This window comes from Mchenga conophoros, linkage group LG19, assembly GCF_057382185.1.
Source record: "Mchenga conophoros isolate Kocher_MC1m ecotype Shallow Benthic linkage group LG19, M_conophoros_male_GT1.1, whole genome shotgun sequence".
Classification (NCBI taxonomy): Eukaryota; Metazoa; Chordata; class Actinopteri; order Cichliformes; family Cichlidae; genus Mchenga; species Mchenga conophoros.
In genome coordinates, this window is record NC_140544.1 from 4,633,037 (window position 1) to 4,660,797 (window position 27,761).

The 27,761-nt window shown below is 39.7% G+C and overlaps 1 protein-coding gene across 1 annotated transcript in view; it reads right to left on the minus strand.

Annotated features, from left to right (window-relative positions):
* The window catches only part of akap6 (A kinase (PRKA) anchor protein 6), a 230,224-nt gene that overhangs the window by 79,677 nt on the left and 122,786 nt on the right, over positions 1–27,761 (minus strand). Inside the window, exons 14-15 of the mRNA XM_085258340.1 lie at positions 22,662–22,792; positions 12,469–12,589 (exon numbers count right to left, since the gene is read on the minus strand). Coding sequence (XP_085114466.1) covers positions 12,469–12,589; positions 22,662–22,792 — 252 coding nt within the window. The remainder of the gene's footprint in view (positions 1–12,468; positions 12,590–22,661; positions 22,793–27,761) is intronic.

A 27,761-nucleotide genomic window follows, 5' to 3' on the forward strand; every position in this document is an offset into this window, starting at 1 on the left:
TTCAGTTTGCCGGTCATGTGTCAAAAATCTCTGAGCATGGACAAGAAGAGAAAGAGCTTTGGTATTTCAATGGTATGGGAAGAGCCACAGAATAACTTTGATGACTGACTGACTGTTTAGTCAATATTTCTTAAAATTCCAAAACTAAATCATGTATCAGTTACCCTGACCTCTCATCAATAATGAGACCTGTTCAGATGAAATATATTTTTTAGGGTTTTCTGAGCTTCCTGCTTGAAAATGAAATGCCCAAAATTAATTGAGTATTTCTCTGCAATTACAAACTCTATGTATACAATCTTGGTATCAAAATAAAGCTAACACTTGTGAAATTTTATCATAGGTGTAAATATTGCAGCAGATATTACTTTGTCAAAGTTACTGAGACTGGAACACAGAAAGAGTAAGTAGATTTTATCTTTGCCTACTTTTTTAATTTATTTTTAGCATATATTTAACATATATATAAATTTAAAAATATGCTTCAGTTCACATTTCATTCCAGAAATTCAGTATCCAACATATAACCATCATCTGTGCAAAGATTTATATTTCTAAAGTGAAACAGTGAAAAATTACAGCACTGCCACGTTCATGTCACTTCAACAAATCAAAAGTTGCAAGGCTAAACCCCATGTGGGCCCAAATTTACTGCACGTAGCGTCTGTCCAGTCACGTGTCTGTAGGTGGGTCTTAAATGGAGGTTGTTGACGGAAATGACTCTGATGCGGCTAGTTAGCCGTGGTAACTGCTGATATCATGAGGCTACCGGCTACCGGTGAAATAATGGAGGAAATCGGGACGGTAAGCCAATTTCTGTCTTAGCGCATTTGCACCACTTTGTGTTTTTGTGGTCGGGACCTTGTGAATCGGAATTGAATCAGTTATAGTGACGAGCCCTTGTAATAACTCTGAAAAGAAGTCACGGGCCTTACTCAAAGGGTTAAACTGCTTTTGTTTAGAAAAATAAAGACGTTTTATAGTCTTTTCTCTCCCTGCATCAGTCTGTGTTAATCATTTCTGTGTTTCTCCTTCTGCTTTAAAGCACAGATAACCAGACGACCAGCGAAAACACACTGCTTGTGTGTACAGCCACAGACAGAGCTCGCACTCTGTCGCACCCACACTGATTGGTTTTGGAACCCAGTTAATGAGCAGGTGTGTGTGCGAGCGTGTGAGTATATAAGTGTGTGTCTGCAGCCCAGCGTTCCATCAGAGCACCATGGGCTATTTGAAATGAGAATTTAGCGGCAGGGATGCACACACACACACACCCTCAGTCCTGATAGCCACTGTAATTAGTTGGACTCCACTGGAACTCGCCACAGGGAGAGAGAGGAAAAGAGACAAAGAAAGAGAGAGACGGGTGGGGGACATGTGTGATGACTTAATGCAATGAAACAGTTTCACATAAAATCTTGAACTGAAATTTCTGATTTTTACCAAAGACCCTAAGTCTTAAGTATGCCTCCACTTACACTTTCTGTAACCGTTCCTTCACCTTCCTGCTTTCCTTAAATCTCATCATGTAAGGTCTCCATCGCACACACAGAAACAATATTGTTTAACTATTGTTATCAGGGCTCAATAATGCATGAAAAAGAAAATGCCAAATTCAAGACCATCTCTTTGTATTTTCATGGTCTCCTTGTCCTCCTGTGTGACCTGCCTTTTCTATCTTTTTCTCCCACTTCTGGTCTCTCTTTGTCTCTTTTCTATTGGTGTGTATGTTTGCGTATCTATGGAATTGGCACACCTAGAAAGGCACCATGAATACTGAAAAGAATACATAGGTTTAGGAGGAACAAATGCATCCATACAGATAGCATTTCTCTCAGCAACACAATGCAAAAACACATGCTACATGCTACATTTGTGAAGTATTTATTTCATGTTCCTTGAAAATATTGACAAACAACAAAGCTACCTATCACAAGTATTAGCTAAAAACTGCCCAGTACTACGTAGGTTCAAGTAACCAAGATAGAAGTTTTTGCTGGATGAATACAAAGAATTAGGTCGAACTGGCTGAAACAAGTATCAACTGATTCTGAACTGCGTTTTAACAATCACAGCATCTCCAGTGCTTTTGTATTCTATTATGTCCTGCTGCAGTCCTACCTCCAGTTGTTTTTCATTAGTAATTTAAACTTTCACTGATACCCAATGTGTTTATATATGATAAAGAGACATCAAATGTGTGGGATGTGCTTTCACTTTATGTGTGTGCTTGCACATTAACTCCATGCTTTAATGTTTCCCTTGTATTTTTATTAGCTGTGTGCATGTGTGTGCGGTGAGTGAAGTTATTTCTGTGTTTCAATTAAATATTATCATGGTCTGTGAAATGTCACAAACACACACACACACACACACACACACACACACACACGCTTCTAGGAAAAGAGCACTAGCGCCGCCTCCTGTGGACTTGGGGACAGAACCTTGATCATCTACTGGCTGAGTTTGATGGGCCTTGATGTGTGATTGGTTGACACTCTCTACAAGGTCCGATGCTTGTTTCATCTCGCTGTGGGCCCGCGATGTACACACCAACACAAAACGAGGCACACACGCACCAGCTGGATCCACACAAACGGTCAGGGACACAGCTGAAACATGCACTGAAAAAAGTGAGCATCAACAGAGTACACATAACATGAACACAAACAGAAGCCTGCACGGAAAGATGAAGAAAAAACACACACAGAAAAATAATCACTTGGATAAATAACAGGAGACAGAAGACAGAAAGGAGAGGGGAAGACATGGATAAAAGTTTACTGTGAAAGACTTGATCACATTCCACAGTAACTAACCACTGTAACTAACCACTGTAACTACCACTGTAACTACCACTGTAACTAACCACTGTAACTAACCACTGTAAAGCTACTATCAGAATTTGTTTTGATCTTCATTTCACAAAATATTTCTATTTTGAGGAAGGGGAGGGGCCAACATTCACACGCATTCCTACTGGATGCTTCAGAGAGCAACTTGGGATTAGTAACTTGCCCAAGGATACTTGGCATGCAGACTGGGGAGCCAGGGATCGAACTCTGGCTAGAGGGTTGCCACCTTGTGCCTCTGGATCAGGGAACAAGTCCTGACTATCATTTGCACTTATGCACCAAAAAACAACTAAGAGTACCTGGCGTCTTGTGGTGCCTGAAGTCAGGTCCTTGAAGGCGCCCAATCTGGGAACTAGACTAACCTACTGAGGGAATTTAACATTCAAACAGTGAATGACAGTGTGACCAAATTATGTGAGACTGGGAGAAATAGTTTGTCTGATTTGAACCCGAGCAGTGTTTTGCTATTGGACTTCCATGAACTAGAATATGCTTAAAAAGGGATTTACTAACCACAGAAAAAAAGAAAAAGAAATACAATTCAAAATACAAACAAACACTGTTTGAAGACAAGGGTGTCCATAAATGCATGTAACACCCTAGGCCACAAGTCAATGAGCAATTTTGTAATCATGTTGACAGATCCATAGCCGTATGCTCTAAGCACTCTAGTGTCTGACAGAGATTGTCAACTCCCATCTCTGGCAGAACTTCAACAGAATTCCAAGGACAGCTGACAACAGAATTTCCATAAAGGATACTTTCTGATTCAGTAGCCTCAGAATCTCTGCTTTTTGCAGACGATGTGGTTTTGTTGGCTTCATTGACCAACAAAACCACATCGTCTGCAAAACGTTTGCACCAGAATATGAAGTAGCTGGCATGAGATTTAGCAGCTGATAATCAAAGATCATGATTTTTGGTTGGAAAAGGGTGGAGTTTAAGTATTTCAGGGTCTTGAACACAAGTGATGGAAGATGGAAGTTTTTCACAGGACTGGAAAATTCATTGAAAAACTAAATACACCCCTAGAGAAGGCGAGAAGCAGCCACATATTGCTAATCAAATGCACTTAATTAACTGACAATATTATACGTTCACACAATGAGGAAAGACATCAGCAATCATCTTAGAGAAGCAAATGTTACTGTCCATGACTGTGGGAAGGCTTATAAGGTCTTTTCCAGAAAGTTTTAACTTTAAGTAACATTTTTGTACAGTGAAAAAGATTATTCACAAGTTGAGAATATTCAAGACAGGTACCAACCTTTCCAGATGTGGATTTCCTGTCAAATTCACCCCAAGGTCAGACTGTGCGAGGTTCAGAGAAATATTTTTAAAAAGCAAGCGCTACATCTCAGACTCTACAGACCTCAGCAAGTTAAATATTCAAGTCCATGACAGTCCAGTTAGAAATTTTTTTAAAAAGTATGGCTTGTTTGGAAGGATTCCCAAGAGAAAGTCTCTTCACTCTGAAAAGAACATGGCAGCAAAGCTTAGGTTTGCGGAGATTCATCTGAACAAACCACATCTGAACAATGTCCTTTGAAGCAATGGACAAAAGACCCAAATTTGGCCATAATGCACAGCAAATTTTCTAATCTGATCTGATCCGATCATCCTGTTTGGTGAAAAACACAGCATATCAGCACAAACAACTCATACCAACTGTAAAACATGATAACGGAGGGGTGATGATTTGGGATTGTTTTGAAGCCACGGGACCTAGGCACCTTGCGGTCATTGAGTCCACCATAAACCCCTCTTGATAACAAAGTATTCTTCAGTCAAACGTGAGGTCATCTGTCTTTTTAGTTTTAGTTGTCACAACACAACTGCGATCCCAAATGCACCCGCAGCTAAATGACTAAAAAAGAAAAAAAGATCAAAGCCCAGACCTCAACCCATTAAAAATGCTATGGCAGGACCTGAAGAGAGCTGCACATAAATGAATGCCTACAAATCTCAATGAACTGATGCAACAGTTTTAAGGAGAGTGGGCCAAAATAACCACATAATGAAGTGAGAAACTGATAAATGATTACATCAAGATACTGATGTTAAAGATGCTTCTACAAGCTACTGACTCATGGGGTGTACTTAGTTTTTAATTGCACTACAGAGAGTTTGGTGGAAACTTTATTTTTCACATAAATGTAGGGCTTTTTTTTACAAATGTAAATATATTACTGTGTGCTGCATACTATATATTATAGTACTTTTTTATACTTAAAAGGTGGGCTTTCTCTCCCCTTAGAAACTTAATAAGCACTTTCCAGATGTTGACCACAAACTAGAAGGATTTTACATAAAAGTTTTTTTTTCTTCTCCAGATTCACTTATGTGTCTGGAACACTACACATATCTGTATCAAAGAGCACACAAACACTCCTCTCCTCCTTCCTCCCTGCTTTCCAAGGTTGATAAGTGCCTCACTCTAACATCACAATAAACAGTAGAGCCTCGGCCTGCCAAGGCTACTCACAGAACAACTGTCAGCCCAGCTATCCTTTTCCGGAGGACACACACACACACACACACACACACACACACACACACACACACACACACACACACACAAAGACAACACAAAAATGCCCACATACACACTGCTTTTTCAGTTCCACACCACGCAAAGGCAAACACTCACACACCCACACCTCCCAAAAAACCCCAACTTTTGTTGGGCCCTGTTGTTGCTATGGTTACAAGGTCGAGTCCCCCCAGTATTCTAGGGGAGCACAGCGAGGTTCTTTAACGGTCACATGGAGCGAAAAAAAAAATCACTGCAAAAACAAGAGGGTTAGAGCTGCTTTTCTGCAGGATACACACAAACTGAGAGAGGCAGGAGTAGTGAAATGTCCAAGCATTCATTTGTACTGCATGAGCATATATAACACATGGTAACATAGCTCCCACATATTATGTGTCGCGTTCTTGTTAATAATAGTGAGCCTGTTATGACTGAATGTTTATCCAACACAGTCATAAGAAGGTTGGATGAAGTGCTCCCATAATAAATATGGATTGCAGTGGTAGTTTATATTAGATCCAGCTCTGTTTAGAGCCATAAGGAAAAGAGAAAAAAACAGTTTTGCATGAATTAAAACTTCATTTCAGACCACCTTAGACAGCACAGAGGATAAACAGAGGCTCCCAATAGTAAAAAATAAATAAATAAATATTTTACAAAGGCAGCATGGTGACCTACAGCTCAGCACAGCAGGCGACACTATACATACCAGGGAGAGGGATCCCAGTGAAGGTTTTCAAAAACCCAACATCCATACTGGACTGATTCAGTCATAATGGAAATGCATTGACACAAAGCTTTAACCTCCTAAGACCCGAACTCTTCCACGGCATGCATTTTTAAATTCTCTTTGATATTTGGGCATATTGGGGCCCGATGAATGTAAAAATAAAGAATTACCAGATTTGTTTTTTTACCTAATTTTTGTTTCTAAGAAAAATGAGAGTCACATATGAGGATATTCGTTATATCTACAGTAGCAGTATAATGTCCTCATAAGTAGATATCAGGCCCTTGTAGAGCAAAATTGAGAATTTTGGTCTAAATAACCCAAAATGTGATGTCCACATATGTGGACGCAGGTCCTAGGAGGTTAAGGAAAGGCTCCAGGTATTGTACCATCGAGATACCTGAAGAGTCAACACGTACTCACTCCCAAAGTGTAACATTTTACACTAGGTGACAAATCGCCGGTATATTACGCTTCTGCTTGCTGCGTTACTGTTTATCCATTGTGCTCATACTGTCATCGTATCAGCAGGGGTGTATATAAGCACCATGTAAAATTGAAGTAGCAAGCTATAATGTAAACAGTCTGGGAAACCCAATTGAGGAGATAAATTTATGGCTGAACTGAAGAAGGAAGAAACAGAAGTAACTTTTCCTTGAAAGACTCATTTGGTGGAATTGGAACATGAAACACTAAAAAAAATGGAGGTTCAATCAGGTTTCATATTCCTGGACCCAGGATTCCAAAAGAGGCGTAAGCATTTAAATTTTCAGTTAAGTGAGCTTTGAATTACATAAGTGCGAAGAAAGATACTGATGGGAGGTCTGAAGATATCTGCACGACCATCTTACCCAGGTTATTATACTATTCCAAGCACTCTCAATTGAAATAAACGATAAGCAATTCAATCAAATGGGACAAATTAGTATCACAGTATATTTGGCAAGGGAAAAAAACGAGAATAGGACTTTAAACCTGCATACTGAAAAAGAACAAGGGAGAATTTGCATTACCCTGCTTAAAAAAGGAATATATTTCAGACTTATTCTGAAACTACTGTGCAAAGCAAGATGGAAGGAAACTGAAGAACACTTTACTGGGTATATTCCAATTCAAGCATGGCTGAGTGATAAAAGACTGATCCAAAAACTAATGGACCTGGGTAATAAATGGATTAATTTATCTGTGAAAACATGGCAAAATATTATCATCAAGGTTAGTTTGATAGAAGAGATAAAGAAGCTACTGACACGATATTGATTTTGTACCTAATAAATTATATGCAAACCATAAGCAATGGACCATTAAGGGTCTCTCCTTATATTGTACCTTTTTTAAATAAAGTGACACTGTGCAAAGTGTGGCTTTTAACTGAAAAATGTTAAAAAAGAAGTTAAAAAAAAAGATTCCTCTTCAGATTCCTAGTCATAGTTTTAAGGAAGAGATTCAAATAGCACTCAACAGCTTAATAAAAGTGCTTTTCAGTGCCTATTAGGTAGACTCTGATCTAAGCGTGATCTAAAGAATATAAAAGGGAATCAGTACCTACATAAAGCAAAAATGGCAGAGGGAAGCTAGTTAAGTTCAGTTTAGTTTATATAGCACCACAACAACAGTTGCCTCAAGGTGCTTTATGCCAAAGACACTACAATAATATAGAGAAAACCCAACAATCAGTGGAATAAAAAGAAATCTGTTTGCAAAACTGAGCTTTCCAATGGAGGATTGAGAATAACATGTTAAGGCTCACTGGGATTGTTTGGTGTGAAGAGTCTTCATGGATATTTCATTACTCCGATTCAGAGGTCACATCACTCAAGCTCTTGCAACTTCCTTTAATGTCCTCCCTTCATTTATGCTAGTTTTATTTTATTATTTTATTATGCTTCATTTATTGCCACATGTTGTTAAGTCTATCTTTGAAATCATGCCTAAATAGACCTCTGCATTACTTACTGTACCTTATTTATCTTCGTTTTATATATTCTGCTCCTGCGAACAATTCTGGAGAAGAAACACTTTAAACTTTTGGTGACTTTCTGCCAAAATAATGTTTAAATAAACGATTTTTCCTGCGCCTACCATTAGGCTGAACTAATGCCATGCTAATTCACGTAATGGATACATTAAGCCAAGGAAAATGAAAAGTACATCTGCCAACACTGATAACAAAGAGATCCGCCTGTAATCAGATAACTGAAACAGTGGTGACACTCAGCTGTGCACATCCGTCAGTGCAGCAGCACAAGTGGATGTGTCCCTGTTGGGCTGAGCAGAGAAATTATCGTCTTTGTTTCTAGAGACTGTTCCCATAGATTTCAATTTAGGATTCTTTGAGTCCTGTGTCCCTCTCTTTTAATGTCTCTGCTTAAAGCAAGTCAGAAATCACAGTTTTACACTCGTCATCACTAGTTTTCCAACTAGCCACTGGTTTAAGCTTAATTCTTAGAAAATCAGCAGTCACATGGCTTCATGTTCCTGATTGTTTGGATTACAGCATGAAGCTTTAGCCTACACAAAACTATGCTGTTATCACTATCTCTACTTTTAAGATTAGGCTTAAAACTTTCCTTTTTGCTAGAGCATATAGTTAGGGCTGGATCAGGTGACTCTGAATCCTCCCTTAGTTGTGCTGCAATACGCGTAGACTTCTGGGGGATTCCCATGATGCATTGAATGTTTCTTCTTCAGTCACCTTTCTCACTCACTATGTGTTAATAGACCTCTCTGCACTGAATCATACTTCTTATCAATTTCTGGCTCTCTTCCACAGCATGTTTTCTATCCTGTCTTCCTTCTCTCACCCCAACCAGTTGCAGCAGATGGCCCCGCCCATCCCTGAGCCTGGTTCTGCCGGAGTTTTTTGCCATTAATGCCCATCTATTACTCAGATGAATGACTAATCCCTTCGGTAGGGGTTTGATTACACCAGTAATGATTTTAATTGAACACTTTAATGAGAAAATGCTTTGTTTAAATGCAGAAATTCAGGTAAATGAAAGACACAGTGCTATCTACAGCCATAAATATACAAGGAAAATACAAGGATACAAAGTTGTTGGGGCACAAGCGCATTTTATAGCTGCTACATGAATGCAGTGGATTCACTGTCATGGTATTTTTACAGTTTGAACACAGCACAACAACCTCTATAAGATACAAAAGCCCTATATGAGCAGCTTACAGTATACAGGCCTGTAGACCTGTCTCCGTAAGTCTCAGCGGTGGAGAAGGAGAGAAACAGTATAAGAAAGCGACCTTGGACCGGGCGAGGAGACGCTGTTGAGCTCCGCATCAATATTTTAGCGGTAGAGTTGACACATCAAAAAAAAAGAAAAAAAAGAGAGAAAGACAAAAGAAAGAACGAGGGAGAAAGGAGAAGAAGAGAATGCCCAGCGATTCCAGAGTCATCCAATATTCATGCACGCATCATCGCTGCCATGAATATTCATATGGAGATGAATATTTAAGTGCAACTCCTATGGAGAAATTAGGTTCATCTTTACACTTATCAATAATTTGCAGGCCAGGTGAGTCTCATCGGCCACTAAATAAGTCATGTCTGCACGCACGCACACAGACGTTTGAAGGATGGGAAAAAGAGTGGAAAACAACACAAAGTTACATGTCTGCTGGTTCGCAGCAGTGCCTTGTGGGTAAGAAGAGAAAGAGATGTCAGCAGTTTGATCTCTAAAAACAGAGTATGTGCACGCAGTTTATCTATTACCATTAATGAATATACATGCGTACAGTTGCATGGTTGACACACACGTTAACTCCAAAATGTTAAAATGTCCAGCACCAGTAACACTGCTTTGTTTTGGTTATTGGTCTTTTATGTCCAATGTGAACTATCATGTACCTATTTTTAGTGTATTTTTTGCACCAATCCCTCTGATCAAATATTTAGCATCTAGCCAGAATAAGCCGGGGTTTTTGTTTACTGTGGTTTGTAAATAAAAGAAACCAGTTTAGATCCATTTCAATACTTTATTTAGTTGCAGCTCACAGTGACAGAAGCTCTTTTGACAATAGGCAGTATTTCACAAATGAGAAATATTACTGCCGTTAGAAATACCCCAAACCTCCAACTGAGAACTAAAATGAAATAATTAATCACTACGAGCACTGTGACATGAATATTGTACAGCTGAGACTGTGAAGTTAAAAATTTAGTCAAGCCTGATAATGTAGAGCCTAGCCCAGGAAAGACTGTGAAGTGCATTAAACTGGAACTGGGAGTGGATTTAGGTCCACAAGGTTCCACTCCTTGGAAAAACCCACCTAAAGTTTTTGTCTCGATTTTTAATCCACCCAACCGTTTTTAATATTTCCAACCTGACACTAGTGAAATTAACACATTGATTCATGAACATCTGCCAATTGAGTGAATCTGAATTGTACACACATGGCACCAGCTCACACATACCTCAATATTTCATTTACTGTCTCTCAAAATATGACTTACTTATACTTTTTAAACTGTTACACAGTTTAGGAACAAGTATATTTTTATTCGATTCCCCTTTTCGTGTGCGTGCGCGCACCTGTGTGTGTTTGTAAGCATTTAAAGGACAGAAGAGCACAATTCAGAAATCTCTAATCGTAACACATCCTGTTCTTCTGTGTTACTCATCTGGTGGCAGTGATGTCATTACACAAACACACAATCTCTCTCTCTCTGTCACACACACCCTTCTCTATGATATGGTTATGAGGGAGGCTATGCCTTGTAATCCTATTCTCCTTGGTGAGGATGAAGACGGGTGTATGTTTGTGTGTGTGCCTGGCTAGAAAAAGGAGATCTGAGGTGGAGGGAGGATTAGGGCAGGAAAGAGGAAGCCAGCCAAAGTGGGCGGGCATTATTTGCATCAAATACTTATATTTTCTACACAGTTACATGTTTTCTTTTTATATTGAGACTGAAGTCAGTGCTGCTCCTCCATGATGGAAGCAGAGCAGCCGATGGGCCCTTTGTGAATGTTTGGAAACATGTGAAGTCTTTCTTGCCAGGTAAAGTTGTAATAGTGCCTTATCTCCATCACCTCCTGTTTTTTATTATACAAAACAATTTGAAATACTTTACTTATTCATCGCATATTTGGGAATTTCATTTTTTATTCTTTACTATGTCTAATTTTTTATTCTTTTATTCTTTTTCTCTTATTAGAAGTTTGCTGTGTGCCTCCATGTCACATCTATAGCACAGAGTGTGCTGAACTAGATGAGAAAGTGACTCCAAACTGAGGCATCCAAGAGTGTCATAATAGGACCGTGCTGTGCCAGTTGTGAGCTATCTTATCATACTATAAAAAACTTTGTACAAAATCTTTGCACATCGCTGAATGCATCAGCTTAAAATGAACATACTGGCTGTTGAGATTGATGTAGCAACTGTAGCCTCAGCCTATTAGTTAGTGAGATCAGGTTTTGTGAACTCATCCTAACTCATCCTCCTTTTTGACACTAATGGGACCATCATTTACAAACTGAACATCATGTTGCATTCAGAAAAACTTGAAAGACTCTAGTTTACTGAGGTCTTAAACAAAGACTCTGAAGGACCATAGACATCTATACGATTAGAGTTCCTTCTAGAACCAGAGAAGTCACCCCTGCTGGCCATATGAAAGAGTCCAAGCACTTGTACATTGGCTTTTCAGACATGGAAGTTACACTGATGTTTCAGTATACTGCAGCCTACTTCTTAGGCTGTTTTTTTTTTTTTGACCAATAGCCTTCATCTCTAAGTATGTCTGTTTTTTTGTTATATCACGAAGTTCTTGCTGACAATGATTTAAAATGCACAAGGCTACTCTATTCCAACAGGGCATATGTTCAGTTTAACACTGATAACTTTCACTACATTGCTAGCACAATCACGCATCAATTGGGTACAAGTGTGTACACTGTGAGGGCAGACAGTAACTTGATTACTTGTTTTTTCCAACCAGATTATGAAGAGTAAGTCACACACTTGTTGCCATGTCCCTCCGATGCAAACTGAAAAGTCCAGACTTGCAGGTTTTATGTGCACATTAAGTCTGCTTAAGAATATCAAATAAAGAATATCAATTGTTGCAGACCTCAAAAGAGTCCACAGAAGGTGCAGACTTCAATGAGTTCTCTGAAAGGATTACCCCTAGTTACACTATTATGGACACTGTAGTGTAAAGGGAAGCACCAGGGCAGTAGTTTGATACACAGAAACAACCATGGTACATTTCATCTCAATGCACAGTTTTCCTTCATGGCCCAGCGCCCACAGGCTGGATATTTGGAAGAAGCATCAGTCGCACTGGATGCAGAAGTGTCATGTCTATTCAGTTGGTGAAAGTAACACTATTTACCTTGAAGAGGTGATGTCTCTGCTCTTCTGACAGCATCAGCTGATGACTGTCTGTTACCATGGCGTCCATGTCCATCAGCCAATCCCACAGCTCCTGGTATTCAGCCTCAAACTCCTGCAGACTGACAAAAGGAAGTGAGAGAGAAGAAAGAGTTAAACTGTTATAATTAAATGTTTGTTTTGCTATGATTCATCTTGTCTATTTTATTATTTCCTTTATTATTGTAATTTTTTTTTGTCCTCCGGCAAAGGGAAACGTGGATCTTGTTATATTGATAAAACACATGTCTAAAAACTGACTGACAGATAAAGTTTGCTCTACAGAAAAAGACAACAGAAGGCAAAAAGAAAAAAGTGTCAAAAAGCAAAACTAAAATGCCGTTCCAGGGAGTATTTCATCACATTTTACAGTTGTGGTCATAAGTTTATAGATCATGTGCTTGAATGTCATGGTAAATTTGGGATGTTATAGAGTTGGTTCACAAGTTGAATTTATTTTGAACTTTCTCAAATCCAACACGGTCAGAAATACGTATATATACACTCCCACTAATATTTGGTTAAATGTCCTTTACCAACTTGCACCTCAGCAAGATGCTTTTGGTAGCCACCAACAAACAACTGAACATTAGACCACTCTGTGTGGCAAAGCTGACAGTTCATTTAAATTAGTTGTCTTGTGAGATTATTATAGAAACAATTATTTGATCCCCGCTGAATTTGCAAGTTTGCTCACTTCCAAAGAAATGAACAGCCTGTAATTTAATGCTAGTTTCATATTAATGGAGAGAGACAAATTATCAAACTAAAATTCAGAAAAAAACACATGACATATAAGTTATAGATTGATTTGTATGTCACGGAGTAAATACGTATTTGATTACCAAGCAAAACATGACTTGTTGGAGAAACTGTTGTTGGTCTCCAGGTTTGCACACATGTCAGGAGGGTTTTGGTCCTCTCCTCTTTAAAGAAACCCTCTAAATACTTTTTGGTTCTTGACTGCCACCTAGCAACTTGAAGCTTCAGCTTCTCTACAGATTATCTGAAGGATTGAGGTCTCTAGACTGGGTAGGCCACTGCATGACCTTAATATGCGTCTTCTTTCGCCACTCCTTTGTTGGTTTGGCAGTATGTTTTGGGTTACTGTCATGCAGGAAGACCCATCCACAACCAATCTTCAGTGAGGCTGAGGATAGGCGGTTCTCATTCAAGACTTTACGATACACTGGCCCCTCAAAGCGGGGAAGTCGTCCTGTGCCCTTAGCAGAAAACCAACCCCAAAGCATAATGTTTCCACCTCTGTGCTCGACTGTAGGGATGATGTTCTTTGGGTCACACTCAGGAATTCTCTTCCTCCAAAGACGGCGAATTGATGCCAAAGAGCTTGATTTTGTTTTCATCTGACGACAACACTTTCTCCCAAGCCCTCTCTGAATCCTTTAGATGTTCAGTGGCAAGCTTAAGATAGGCCTGGACATGTGGACCTTTTTAAAACGTATAAATTCCATGAGCAGTAATGTCAAAATGTTTAAGTTGCCTTAAACATTTTAAGTTAACACAAAAAACCCACTATGTGTTTGTTTCCACTCACAGGTATATTATTAAATAGCTACTGAGAAGAGAGACATCCTGGATACACATTTTGGTCAAACCAAATGGCAAAGTTTATGTTTAAAACTTTGTGATGATTCAGAAAAAATAACATCCATGCTCCTGCTGACATCTTCAGCAACTGTATGGGTGTCTTAGAAAGATATTTAGATATTGTGTTCATGACAGTTTATACAATCAGCACCCAGGCTGTTTAAATTTCTGTTTAAATTTTAATTTTGTAAAACTGTATTCAGACGTGGTTAATATTGTTGGGTCTTTAGCTTACAATATACAATGCCTCGAGGCGCCTAGACGCTACATAAATAAAACTGAATTTAACTGAACTGAAAGTGTAGTACGATAAATAGTCTTACACCCTCACGTCTTCTGTCATCCCCCCACTTCTTGCTGCTTCATCCCACTCCCTTCCCCATTCTCCTTATCCCAGATTTCACCCCCACCTCTCTCCATTTCACCTCATTTTTCCGACCTCTCAATGTCATGGGTTTGCCTCCCACATCCTCCTCTTGCCCAGAATTTCTCCTCCACCTCTCTTTTTCCTGTTTCCTCCTCCTTTTCTTGTTTCCTAGCACTTTCTCTAAATCTTTCTACCTCCCTTTTTTTCTCTTAACATCGTTCCTTTCCTTACTCTCTAGTTCTCCCTCCCCTTTTTCAGCTCACTCCTCCCACTATCACCTCCCTCTTCCCCTTCCTAACTCATCCTCTCACCTCCCCCTTCCCAACACAGGATCACATCAAATATTTATGCTGCTGGAACAGGGGCCGATTGCTCAAACACGCGCATTACTGTCAGCCGTTTTGTTAAGGTGCGTGTGTGTTTATTATTTATATATTCACTGGCTTTCGGTCTCGGCGGGGATCGCCAACATGTTTCTCAACATTAGCGGTGAAATTGTTTGGAATTCTCCGGTCGCTGACGACGACAGTTTGACAGCTCTGTCAGACCCACAGTATTTCCACAGTGACTCGCACACAAGCACACACACTGCACGTACATGCCAGGCAAGGCGACCACACATTAAGAGGTGCTCTCTGAAGCACACACATGAAAATCACTCAAATACACAAACACACACTTACTGAAAATCACAGTTACCCAGAAAGCCGCATACATATTCATCACTTAAAAAAGGAAACACACTACAATTTGATGTTCCATCAAAGTAGGGAGAGTAAACTATGAATGAAATTATGAAAAAAACAACAAATACAACAAAAAATACTCAACTCTCTACCATTGTCTCCTACAAGCTACAAAATTCAAACTATTAATATCTTTGGAATGAATGCATGCATTTATGGGCCTGAATCAGAATACTTTATTAATCCCTGAGGAAATTATATACACGTACATATTTTTACATCTGTTGTTTTGCAATATAGACCCAATAAGTGAGTCTTAACCAAGGGGCAACCTCTGAAGCTGAAAAATGAAGCCAATGCTACATGCATACAAAACTGCAGTTCTACTCACTTTTGGGGCCCAGCCTCAAATGGTTTGAAGTGACAATTTCATATTAAAATGCCCAACTTTACAACCTTAAATGTATATTTACAGCTTGGCACAAAAAATGGATTTAGGATAGGTTCCCTCTTCATAACTTCTGCGAATTTTGAAATCATCATTGATCTGAATACTGGAGTTGGGGGCGAGGTGGCAATACCTGACTGGGACACCTGTTTGACTACAGGTCGTAGAGTACCTGAACAGTGTCTGTAGACAAGTCCATCAGTTCTATTTAAACTACTACCACAGCAATATGCTTGCAACCAAACACAGGGAGTTTTTTCCAACTGGTTGGGCGATACAGATTTTTTCCCTAAACAGGGACAGGTTCTTGCCAGGGGATCACTAACCAACCTTACGTGACTGGGGCATTAGCAATCATTTTCGCAGTGTGTGGCATCAAACTCCAGCAACCACTCGCAACCAGTCAGAGAATACTCGTTGTTCCTTCAAGACCGGCCGTATGGTTTCAGACCAGTCTCTAGGCCTGCATGACTGGGCATTATTCATTTGATGCTACACTGTCACCATGATGTTCACATGTACAAACTGGAGGACAAGTTAGCATCACGTGGTTATTGGTCATGTGTTTTCAAAACCTTAATAAAATTATACTTCCTGCATCTTGGAAAAGTTTACTTCTGCTCCCACACATAAAGAACTTGTAACTATGGCATTTTCTGAAATATTTATCATGTTAATTGCTTCTGTCATCTCAAGAATACTTATGATTAATAACCACTTTAACCTTTCCTCGTGACTGAGAGTTTTGCATGTAATAATTTTGTGTTATTTTGCACAAACTTGTTCCCAAAGCTTTCTGTTCTTATCCTGTTCCCCACTTTTCAGAAATGACCTTAGTTTATTCTGTGGTTTTTATATCCATCACAATTTCGAACTTGTCCCCATTTTCTGTTTTTACTTTCTAAAAATTGTTTTCTTCATCTTCTGCGGCTTTTTTCATAACTCCTTTTTCCTGCTCACGGCTACAGAGAAATAAAACAAGATTTGCCAACATTTTTCCACCTGTTCCTCCTAACTCCCCCCGCCTTGATCTTCTGTTATTTTCATCCTATCCTTTCCTCACACCTCCTGTCCTCCACTGAAAGTGATTCTCCGTGAAATAAAAGCTAAACCGAGGAGAAAAAAGCAAAGCAAGCAAACGCTGCTTCCTTCCCCCAGAGGCGGTGTTCCTCATTATGCGCTGAGCAGAGCGGCCCTTTACTGACTAAGACAGATGAAGCAGATACAACACTCGTACAGATTGTTTTCTCTTGTCGTTTTTCTACCTCCCCTCCTCTCCTCCATTTCCGTCTTGTTCTCACACTAATGTTAACTAAATGCTTTGTAAAACAGTATCTCACGGGGGGTGGAAGACGAGAAAACAGACAAATCGGAAAGGAAGGATCGACGAGGCGCCACTGTGGGGCTGCGTTCAACACCGGGATGGTTACAGAGTGTTTGAAGTGTCAAGTTCGTTTTCTGTCACACTGCGCTGACGGAGCGCACAAGAGTATTATAGAGAGCCTTTCTGACATTCAGTCACCTGAGGAAATTTGAATTATAAGGATCTATTATTCATTTCTACCTCAACATAATTCCAGTCAACACTGGATATAAAAAATAATGTGGATAGAAAGTGTGCAAACCTACATGGAAAAACATACTGATATCTACACTAGCTATCCAGACATTTTTCAATAATGAAATAAATGTGCATCTGATGAGATTAAGTAGTTAAATGCCATGTGTTTCAGTGTAACACTGACCTCTACACATCCTATACGTCTGTATTTTCTATTTTCTACCCAAACACAACAGAGAATGGCACACAGACACTAAGCAAAGGAATTTGTTGGGCCCAGCTTCAATCTGCAATGAAGGGAATATGACAGGAGTGTCCAACTCCAGGCCTCGAGTCCCGGTGTCCTGCAGGTTTTAGATGTGTCCTTGATCCAACACAGCTGATTTAAATGGCTAAATGACCTCCTCAACGTGTCTTGAAGTTCTCCAGAGGTCTGGTAATGAACTGATCATTTGATTGAGGTGTGCTGACCCAGGGCGATATCTAAAACCTGTAGGGCACCGGCCCTTGAGGCCGGGAGTTGGACACCCCTGCACTGTGACAACCAGATGGACAAGTTAATTTTCCTGTGTGATGCTATGATAGATGTTGAAGTTCTGTACTTCTTTGTCTCACAGCTCCAGATTCCTTCCATATGTCCTTCAGTCAGTGTTGAGTTTTATGTGAGTGATGTGAAATACATGCTTTTCAAAATAACTGCTGTAACATTGTTAGTGTCCTCTATTTTACAGGGTTTACTAACCCTGTAAAAATTTCAAGTTCTGAGTTTCTGTCTTTCCTTTCTGGTATTTTGTACACAGCTGTTTGAATAAAACTATATGGTGATATACAGCTAAATGCTCCGATATCTGGCCGTGAGGTACTGTTGAGACACCTTGCTATTGATTATTGGTGTAAAATAGCAGGTGATAGTCCACCCAACTGAAACTTAAAATGTCTTCATGAGGGGCCTAAAAAATATATTGGAATCTTTCATTTTTAAATACTTTCTTACTGATTTACTCTTTTATGTATGTATATATATATATTTTAATGATCTGTGGTGTCATTATTTTGAGAAGTTCTTTAACTAGTATTGTATTTTAAACAGGATTCAGGATAGATACCTTGTTGCTAACTAAAACACTCTCGGTGTCTTTCAGGCTTAAATGGACAGATTTGTTATCATACTTCACTTTCTACTTCCCTTTCTCTCTCTCCCTGTCGCCTGCTGCTGCAACGCCGATAGCGGCTGTAACTGCTGTCTCTAATTCATCATCCTCCATACAGCAGAAAGAAGAGAGCAAGGGACATAAGGCAAGAGGAGGGAAGGCAAGGCTCTCAGAGAGAGAACGAGAAAGAGGAGAGGAATGGAGAAAGAGGAAACTGGAGAAGGTAACAATAAGATGAGAAGACAGATATTCTAAATAAATAAAAGTAAAGAAGAGGATGGGAGTGGTGCATAGAGGAAGGCAACAAAGTAGTTACACTGAGAGAAAGGATGCAAAATAAAGCAAGGTGAGCAGGAGAAAAACATGAAGAGAAATGAAGAGGTAGCAGAAGGCCAAGAAAGAGGAGACAAAGCAGAGGTCAAGGAAGAGCAACTGGGAAAGAGCAGGAACAGAGGGTGAGGAGGAACGCAGGGAGCGATGGAGTGAAGGAAGAAAGGATGACAAGAGAGGAGGATGAAGCGATAGAATGAAAGGTTGAATGAGTCATATTGGCAGCCGTCACCTTTCAGTCAGAGACTCTGCTGGATTTATGAGGTGATTCACTGACACTCGCCCAGTCTAATGGATTCATCCTACAGAGACATTAAAATCGAACTGTCGATGAAGAGCAGCGCAGAGGCCCGTGCTGATATTCACACACTTCTTCATTCATCCATGCTAACGGGTTCACCCTACGGAAACATTCAAATCAAGTTGTCCACAAACAAAACCCGGGTGCTTAATCAGTCATTCACTCACTAATTTATTATTTTATTAATCTTGGAAAAGAGCGTGGTGCACAAGTTTAATTTATTTAGACTTTTGTGGACTAAAAACACTGACTAACACGTCGTACAATAGGAAAGTTCCCTAAAACTAAACTAAAAAACTAAAACTAAATGTGAAAAAACAATTTAAGTTAACTAAAATAAACAAACTGAAATGATTTCGTCAACTTGGAAAACTAAATAAAATAAAACTATAGATGAAATGTTCTTAGTCCTGTTTGCCTGACGAGGCATTGATGGACGAGTTTATTGAGACTGTGAGTCAACTCATTTCAGTTTAATAGCAGTACTGATTTTCCTAAATCTTGCCTCTGACATACAGTATGCCCTCCATTACGTTAACAATTCAAAAGATTAAAAACAACACTGAAGCTAATAAAAACTGAAATAAAACAAAACTGTTTCAAATAGTAAAAACTGAACAGAAACAATGATTAGTCCTGAAAAAGATCTAAAATGCCATCTTCAGCTACCAAATGGTTGTAGACAGCCATCAAAAGTCTGTGGTTAAAGTAGAACTGGATAACAGAGTTTTAAGGTGGTATCACTGTTGCCTCACAGTCAGAGGGTTCTGGATTCAGACCTGTGTAGGGTCCTTCTCATTCTTACATTAAGTTCATTCATCCATATATTTACAAAGTCTAAATCCTCTCTCTGTTTCTCTTTTATCACAAAGTCATTAATTCCTGCAAAGTCAAGTCACTCAGTCATTCAGTTAAACATGCATTTGCTTTCAATTCTAATGTTAGTCCTTCGTGTATTCATGTTGGACTTTTTAAGATATAAATATGTTAAATAAGGTAACAAGTGAAACCAAAGTACTTATTGGTATTAAAAGTATGACTTTGATGTATGTATATATATATATATATATATTTCTGCTCTGAAAGGTTTCATGTCCTGATTGGTTAGAAGCTTGGACATGCCTCATCTTTCCTATATAAGCATTTAGATTATTTTGAACATAACAATAAGAAATATGAAAAATAAAAATTGACTTTTAGTTACTTTAGTTACCACAAAAAATCTATATCTTCCACCCTTACTAACTTTCATTCTGCTAATAATTTAGAATTGAGATATTTTGCTTGAGATTAGTGAATAATTCCGTCTGACCTTCATTTTCTTCACAACTGAACCAAAACCAGAAATCTCAACAGAATGAAACTCACAAAGAAAAACATGTAACATCCAATTAATACAAAACGCATCACACACACCACTGCACTGGACAGACAGACACACACACACACGCTCACACATACCCAAATGTAAATGTGAAAGGCAACAGCTAACATATGAATAACCAATTAGAGCCCGACACATTCAATGTAAATTACTGAAATATTACGCCGCAGCCTCAGAGGGCTGAAAAACACAAACAAGATGAGGCTTTCATTTACATTTGTGCTGTGGGTTTTCACTCTTTGCGCACAAACAACTTGCGCATGTAACAACTGTTATTTAATTCAAGTAGAAGACAGTCCAGTGGCACTGCAGTGGGTTTGATTCGTATATGTGGACACTTGCACAGACAACGCACGCACCGCACGCTTCGCGGAAGCCACCGTGAAGTCACACTGACAACACCCGCAAAGTCTGCAGAACACAACATGCTACAGACTCAAAGGGAGTAATTTAAGCCTCAGTTTTTTTATTTGCATACACACTACTCAGTGTATGTTGTCATTTTCTTTTTGTGTGTGTGTGTGTGCGCCCTGTGTGTGAGTGATAACTGCAGTGAGAAGCTCCTCAAAGCCGGGGATGAAACGCCGACAGGCAGCGTGACCAAACACGGTGCTCGCCGAGCCGAGCCTGGCCACACCAGATTACTGCTGTTAACGCTCATGCTCTGTGTGTGTGACTGCGTTTAGCTGCATGTGTGTGTTGTCTGTTATGTTTGCCTGTGTCGCTTCTATCACAACAGACAACACTGACCTGCTAGTTTTCACTCTTATTATTTTGCACTCCATTACGCTCTGCAGCTTCTGTCCTCTGCACGTTCAACACACAAACTCGAACACCTTGTTTAACAGGCCCAATGAAATGGTGGAACTTCTAAAAGTCAGAACAAAGGACTTTAAAGTGGACCTGTTATGATGATTTACAGCTCCCTGGATTTTATTCTTGGAATACACAGGAGCAGCAAGAAAGAAGTCCTCGTTTGTCTCCTATTGGGCCTTAGTTCATTGTTTTAGCTCACTTCCTGTTCCCTTTGAGCCACTTTTCTTCTAATTGGCTGCACATCACAAACAGAAAGTTTGAACAATGGTTGGCACTTCTGGGCTCACAGGCTTTGTCCCTCAATTGACCATAGGAGGCAAATTCAGTTTTATGAGTGCATAGAATTTCTACAGGGTGTATGAAAAGAATCATGTGTCTCCTACGGGATATATTTTTTAAGTAATGGACACAGAAGCTTGGGGTAAATTTCAAAATACATGGCTGAATATAAAGTTTTACATGCAAAAACTTTATATTCACTGTTCACAGAATTGGTGGTGTCCTGTCCAGGGTGTAGTGCACATTTGGCCCTAGTTGGGATAAGCTCGAGCCTATATTACACTAAATTAACACATTAAACTGATGGTTTAAAGTGGTCGCTTAGTGTCTTACGGTTCTGTAGTACTTGCATTGATCCCTGTGACTTCTCTTAAAATCTCAGGGATCACCTCTAAAGTAGGGAGCTGTTGTTATCCTGGCTTGATAACTTTTAAATTCTATATAGAGAGACCGTCTGATTCTCATAACCCCAAGAATGAAGATCCTCAGCCTAGTCATGCGGCAGGTTTGAGGTTTGTTAACCAGTTTGCTAAATTACTGTATTTTTTGGAGTATAAGGCACACTTAAAATCCTTTAATTTTCACAAAAATTGACAGTGCGCATTATAATCCGGTGCACCTTATGTATTAATTCTGGTTGTGCTTACTGACCTCGAACCGATTTTATGTGGTACACGGCGCTCAAAAATCTGTGAAAATGTGTTAGTACGACTTTGGTAAGCCACGAAGCTGCACCGCATGATGGATTGTCGGAGCATTACGGCTACCGTAGTCAGGAGCCTCGCGGAGTTACTGTGCTTCAACATAATATTACTCTGTGTGTATAAGGACCCCAGAATGGCACCTATTAAGAGACATGCTTACGAAGCGGATTTCAAACTCAAGGCTTTCAGTCATGTTTTGTTTCGCTTAATGCGTCTTATGTATGAAAATAGACCTGTTGATTAATATTGCACTTCATAGTCTGAAAAATACGGTAGCCTAGTGGTGGATGAACTGTAGCCCAGGAGGTCAATGAATACTCTACCAATTCGATTCTGAGTGTATGCGTCATAATTAGCACTACACGAATGTGTGTGTACATGAGGGATGTGGGGAAGTTTTAACAGGTCCTCCCATAGTAGACATGCATTTGTTTTACAAAATAGAGCACTGTAAAGCAATTACGGAAGCTAACAGAAAATTACTGATCACTTATTCTGTTGTTTCCTGTTGTGCAGTTACCTGTTGTTCCTGGCCAGGTGATTGCCGCGCCTTCTGTTGGTGGGTGAGGGGTACTGCAGGCTGCTTAGTTTGATAGCCATCTGCTCTAAGGCCATTCGCTGGGCTTCGCACTGACTGGTGGTCTGCTCCGCCTGGAGAAAACAACAGAACACAGGGGTATATATTACCCAGACTGAATTATTTCTTACACTTCTTTGGTTCATTCTGAGATTGCGTTCACATCAACATATTCTCTGTTATGTTTGTTAGTTGTACCTTGCTATAACCAATGAGGACTGATATGCTGTTTCCACGATATGCTGTGGATGCTGATGATAGTTCAAAGGGCTTCATAACAATCAATATAAGAATATTAATGCAAGAAAAGAAACTAAAATACCTCTTTGCAATGAAAAATGCAACTTACAGGTTTGATTAGCAGCTTCTTTTGAGATGTTTTTAACTGTTTTGAGAGAATAATTTGTGACATTTAACGCTCAAATGAAAGGGTTTTTAAAGAATATTTTGCACTACTGCTGAATCTTGAGATGATGTTGTTTTATAGTTATTATAAAATTCCCTTAAGATGTCGTCCAATACACTGTTAATAGGTTTCTGCACTGTAAAATGAAGACTTTTAATGCTACATGGAAATTTATGTTTTATGTTTTAGTCGATTAGATAAATAAATGAATAAAACCATCCATAGAATTTAAAAATAAATAAAAGTAGACCCTATGCTGGTAAACAGTCTAATGTCAAATAATCTGTAATGTTACAAATTAACACTATGTCTATGCATGTCATGTTCTCAGTTTGCTGAATTGCAGGTTTTCCATGAAAAATTCCTGCCTTTCTCTGGTTTAGCACTTCTGCAAAGACCCCTCGAGCGTAAGACTTTTTAATACATTCTAAGGTGAACTTAATTCAGTGCTTCTTACAACGTACAAATACCCTGTCTTAAATAAAGACCAAGATGACCAGAATCAAGGTAACATAGTGAGCCTTCTTGAAAGCGAACAGAACGTGTGTGCATGATGAAGTCGGCGGTCTGAGTGGGATCATCTTCCACTGAGTGTGATTAGCTGTTTATTGCAGATGAAGGAGATTCGGACGTGGCGCGTTTTGTCGGACGTGCCCTTTAAAGCCCTGCAAGCATTCAGCAAGCCACTAGAAACACTCTCCATACTTATCCTCTGCGTCAGCTGACAACATACACACGCATCTATGAAACGGCACGTACATGTGTATGCATATAAATGTACATACACACACAAACATTTCACTAACACAGATCACCCATAAAACCTGACGCACACATTTAATACGAATTGCTTTTCTCTGGCACAAATTACCCCTCATACACACACTCCTATCAAGCTCGCACAAATGTTCCCATAAAGCCACACATGCGCACAAATTGACCATCAATTGCTTCACACACAAAAACAAACATATTCACACATGGAGCATGATTCGCTGCTCTTTCTCACAAATTATCCTTCTCTCTCTCTCACACACACACACACACACACACACACACACACACACACACACACACACACACACACGCACACACACACCACAGCTAGTTGCACTCGGTATCCAGACACAATCATATAGAGGCACTCAGAGCGCCGCTCAGATGTAATTGCATACAAACTATATGGAGATGAGGCCTCAATTGAACCAATGAAGGCAGAGTGAGTGTGTACAAACAGCCCAATGTGCACACATACACACATATGACCGCCTGCTTTTTCCTCATTCAGTAACAATCTGAATAAAGTGTTGTCGCGTCGAGTTGCGTTCGCCGTCCGATCTACTTAGCGGACTCGACGGAAGGATCTGGAAAGGTCATCCAATCTGTAGAAGGCAGAGCTGCTCAATCAGCGAGCTAATAAACAAACCGGCAATACACAATCAACAGCACTGTCTGTGTTGAGGTGTGTTTGAACGAGAGAATATTCTGTTTGTGTATGTGCTGCTGTTATAGAAATGAAACTAAATGGAGCCTCTCGGAGGAAAAAAAAACAGAGTTTATCTAAATGTCTCTCCACTTTCCTTCATTACTTCTCTCTATTTCTGTCTTGGTTGCGTTTGCAGACTGTTTGCTGGCTAGTTAGTCGGTCAGTGAATCAGTAAATCAGTCAAGTTGTTCATTAGCTGGTTAGACTGTTCTTTTCTGTGCTAATATGTTCCCTCAGTCTATAACTTTGAAGCCAAGCCAAGAACTACATTTAAAAATTGCCTCATTTATGTAAGCTTTTTGCACATTTATCAAGTAAATTACTGCACTTACAGCAAAGCAGAAGCGACCTTGGTCAAAAGAATAACCACGGCAGGACAGCTAATCCAAAAAAATGAATTAACATTGAAAGGGGACAATTGTGGTTTTACTAATTTTCTGTCATTTATATACTGATACAATGTTGGGTGTCAGGAGTTGGGTCTGTAACCCAGCATTTTGAATTTTATTTTGTATTTTGATATGTGGAATGTGTTAAGTTCTTTGGTTGCTATTGTTACTTAGGATTGAATTGAGTTTCTAGTTCTTCTATAACTCCTGATTTAAAAGTCTTTTCTTGTCTTCAGTGACAATATGTCATGTATTTGTTGTCTGTGTGTGTCATGTAGTCGGTGTTATTATGTCTACATCTCTCCGTGATTCCAGTTTTATTTTGAAAGTCTTGTGGTTCTATGTTCAATGTGCTTAGTTTTGCTCTTCTCCTGTGGAGTTATTATGTTCATTTGTGTCAGCCATGTCTCCCCAGGTGTTTCCACTTCCCTCATTAGCCTTCTGTGTGTTTTCATTCAGTCTTTGGCAACGTCCACACGGGTATTTTTGAAAACGGAGATTTTCCGTTTTCGTTTTAAAAAATAATCCCGTCCACACGTAAAGGCAGAAATGAAGGAAAACGCTGCTAGGAACATACCAAAGCAACAGGTGGCGATATAGTCCTAACCGTGCAGGCCAATCAGAAGTCTAGAAGCCTCGGTGGGAAAAAGAAAACAAAGCTGGGGCATAGAAGCAGAACCGAGTTGTATGTGTGGAGGGACAGTAACTGTGTGTGTATATGTAAGCATTTAAACACTGCAGAGAGTACAATTAACAGTAACAGTATTGTAGAAATTCATTTCACCGAAACAATAACGTGGCGCACAGTGTGACGTCAAAAAAGGCACACACCTTTGACGCTGCGTTTTCTGCATTTTCTCCGTTTTTCTCGTCCACACGTAAATGCAAAAACTGAGTTTTCAAAAAGATCCATCCTGGCCAGAGTTTTTAAAAATCTCCGTTTTCAGTGACCAAAAACGCCGTTTACGTGTGGACGAAAGGTGCAAACGCATAGAAAAATCTGCGTTTTCAAAAATACCCGGGTACGTGTGGACGTAGCCTTTGACTGTTTTCTTTCCCGTTCCATGTACTACATGATTCTGCTCAGGTCGTGTTCATGTTTCATGTTCATGATTTTCCTCGTTATAGTTTCTCACACGTTCCTGTTCACAATCATGTTCACGCCTGTTGTCATAGTTACCAGTTTAGTTTTCCCTGTTTAGGTTTTAGTTTCGTTTTATTTTGCTTTATTTTCTACTTGTGTATCAGCCGTAATAAACGGCTCGCTTTTTGTTTAACCTTAGTACCTTAGGGCGATCGTGGCTCAAGAGTTGGGTGTTCATCTTGTAATCGGAAGGTTGCCGGTTTGAGCCCCGGCTCGGACAGTCTCAGTCGTTGTCTCCTTGGGCAAGACACTTCACCTACTGCTTACTGGTGATGGCCAGAGGGGCCGATGGCGCGATATGGCAGCCTCGCCTCCATCAGTCTGCCCAAGGGCAGCTGTAGCTACAACTGTAGCTTGCCTTCACCAGTGTATGATTTGTGAGAGTGAATGAATAGTGGTATTGTAAAGCGCTTTGAGGGGTCCCGAAAAGCGCTGTATAAATGCAATCCATTATTATTCCCTGTCTGCACTTGCGTCCTCATACCAACACTCAGGCTGCGCCGTGACAGTTGGATGCCATTCAGGCAAAACTAGTCATTCACATTATCTGAAATGAACTTAAATTAATTGTCATGGTCCAGAGTCATGTGACCCAGTGTTTCTAAGTTTCATGATATTTTGTTATTCATCTGTATTCTAGTTTCTTTTCAGCTTATCTACTTACATTCTGTCATACCTACTTGCAGTTATATTTTATGGTTTATTGGACTCCTCTTGTGTCTCATCCCTGTGTTAATTCTTCCTCAGAGGTTTGTGAGTCTTATCTGTCATGTCTCCTGTCTGTGTAATTCATGTTGTCAAGCTCATGTCACTTCTGTGTCTTATTTAGGGTTCTTGTTTTACTTTGAAGGGTGTTCAATGTTCATTGCTTTAGTTTCACTTCCAATGTGGTGTCATTTGGTTTGTTCTAGTCAGCTGTTTCCTCACATGTCTCCACTTCCCCTGATCACCTCATGTATGTATTAAAGTCCTCTGTCTTCCTGTGTTCAGTGTCCCGTCGTCCTTGTTCCACCCATCATGTCATGTCAGGTTTCAGGACTCTGTGCAGGTCATGTTGCCTATTCATGTATGAGTTCATTGCTCCTTCATGTTCCTGCACAAAGTCCTGTTCATAGTCATCGCAGTCTCCTTTTCATTGTCTTCCTAGTTATCATAGTTAAGTCTGTTTCCTCAGTTTTCCCAGTGTAGGTTCCAGTCTTGTTTTGCCTCTGTGCTTACTGCCTTGTTTTGTTGACCTGATTATCAGCCGTCATAAAAGGCTCACGTTTTGTTCAAGTTAGTTGTGGTCTCCTCGCCTGTGTCTGCACCTGGGTCCTCACACACCCACACACTGTCTCCCCCCACAAACTGCGGCATTAATTAAGTGTCTTAAGTTTTAATTTAGGAGTGATAAATTTGAATTCTCCTTTTCCAAATTCCATTTGAACTTCTGGGACAGACAAAGTGGTGAAACATGGAGGACAACAATTTCCCACAATTTCTGATTAATATAAGTCAGTATATAAGAAGCAAACCAAAAATAGCCTTATAAATAAAAGATCTACATATAAATATACATAGTAGCTGAATCTACAACATGACAAAGCAGACCACTCAAGCTCAGCATACAATGCACAAG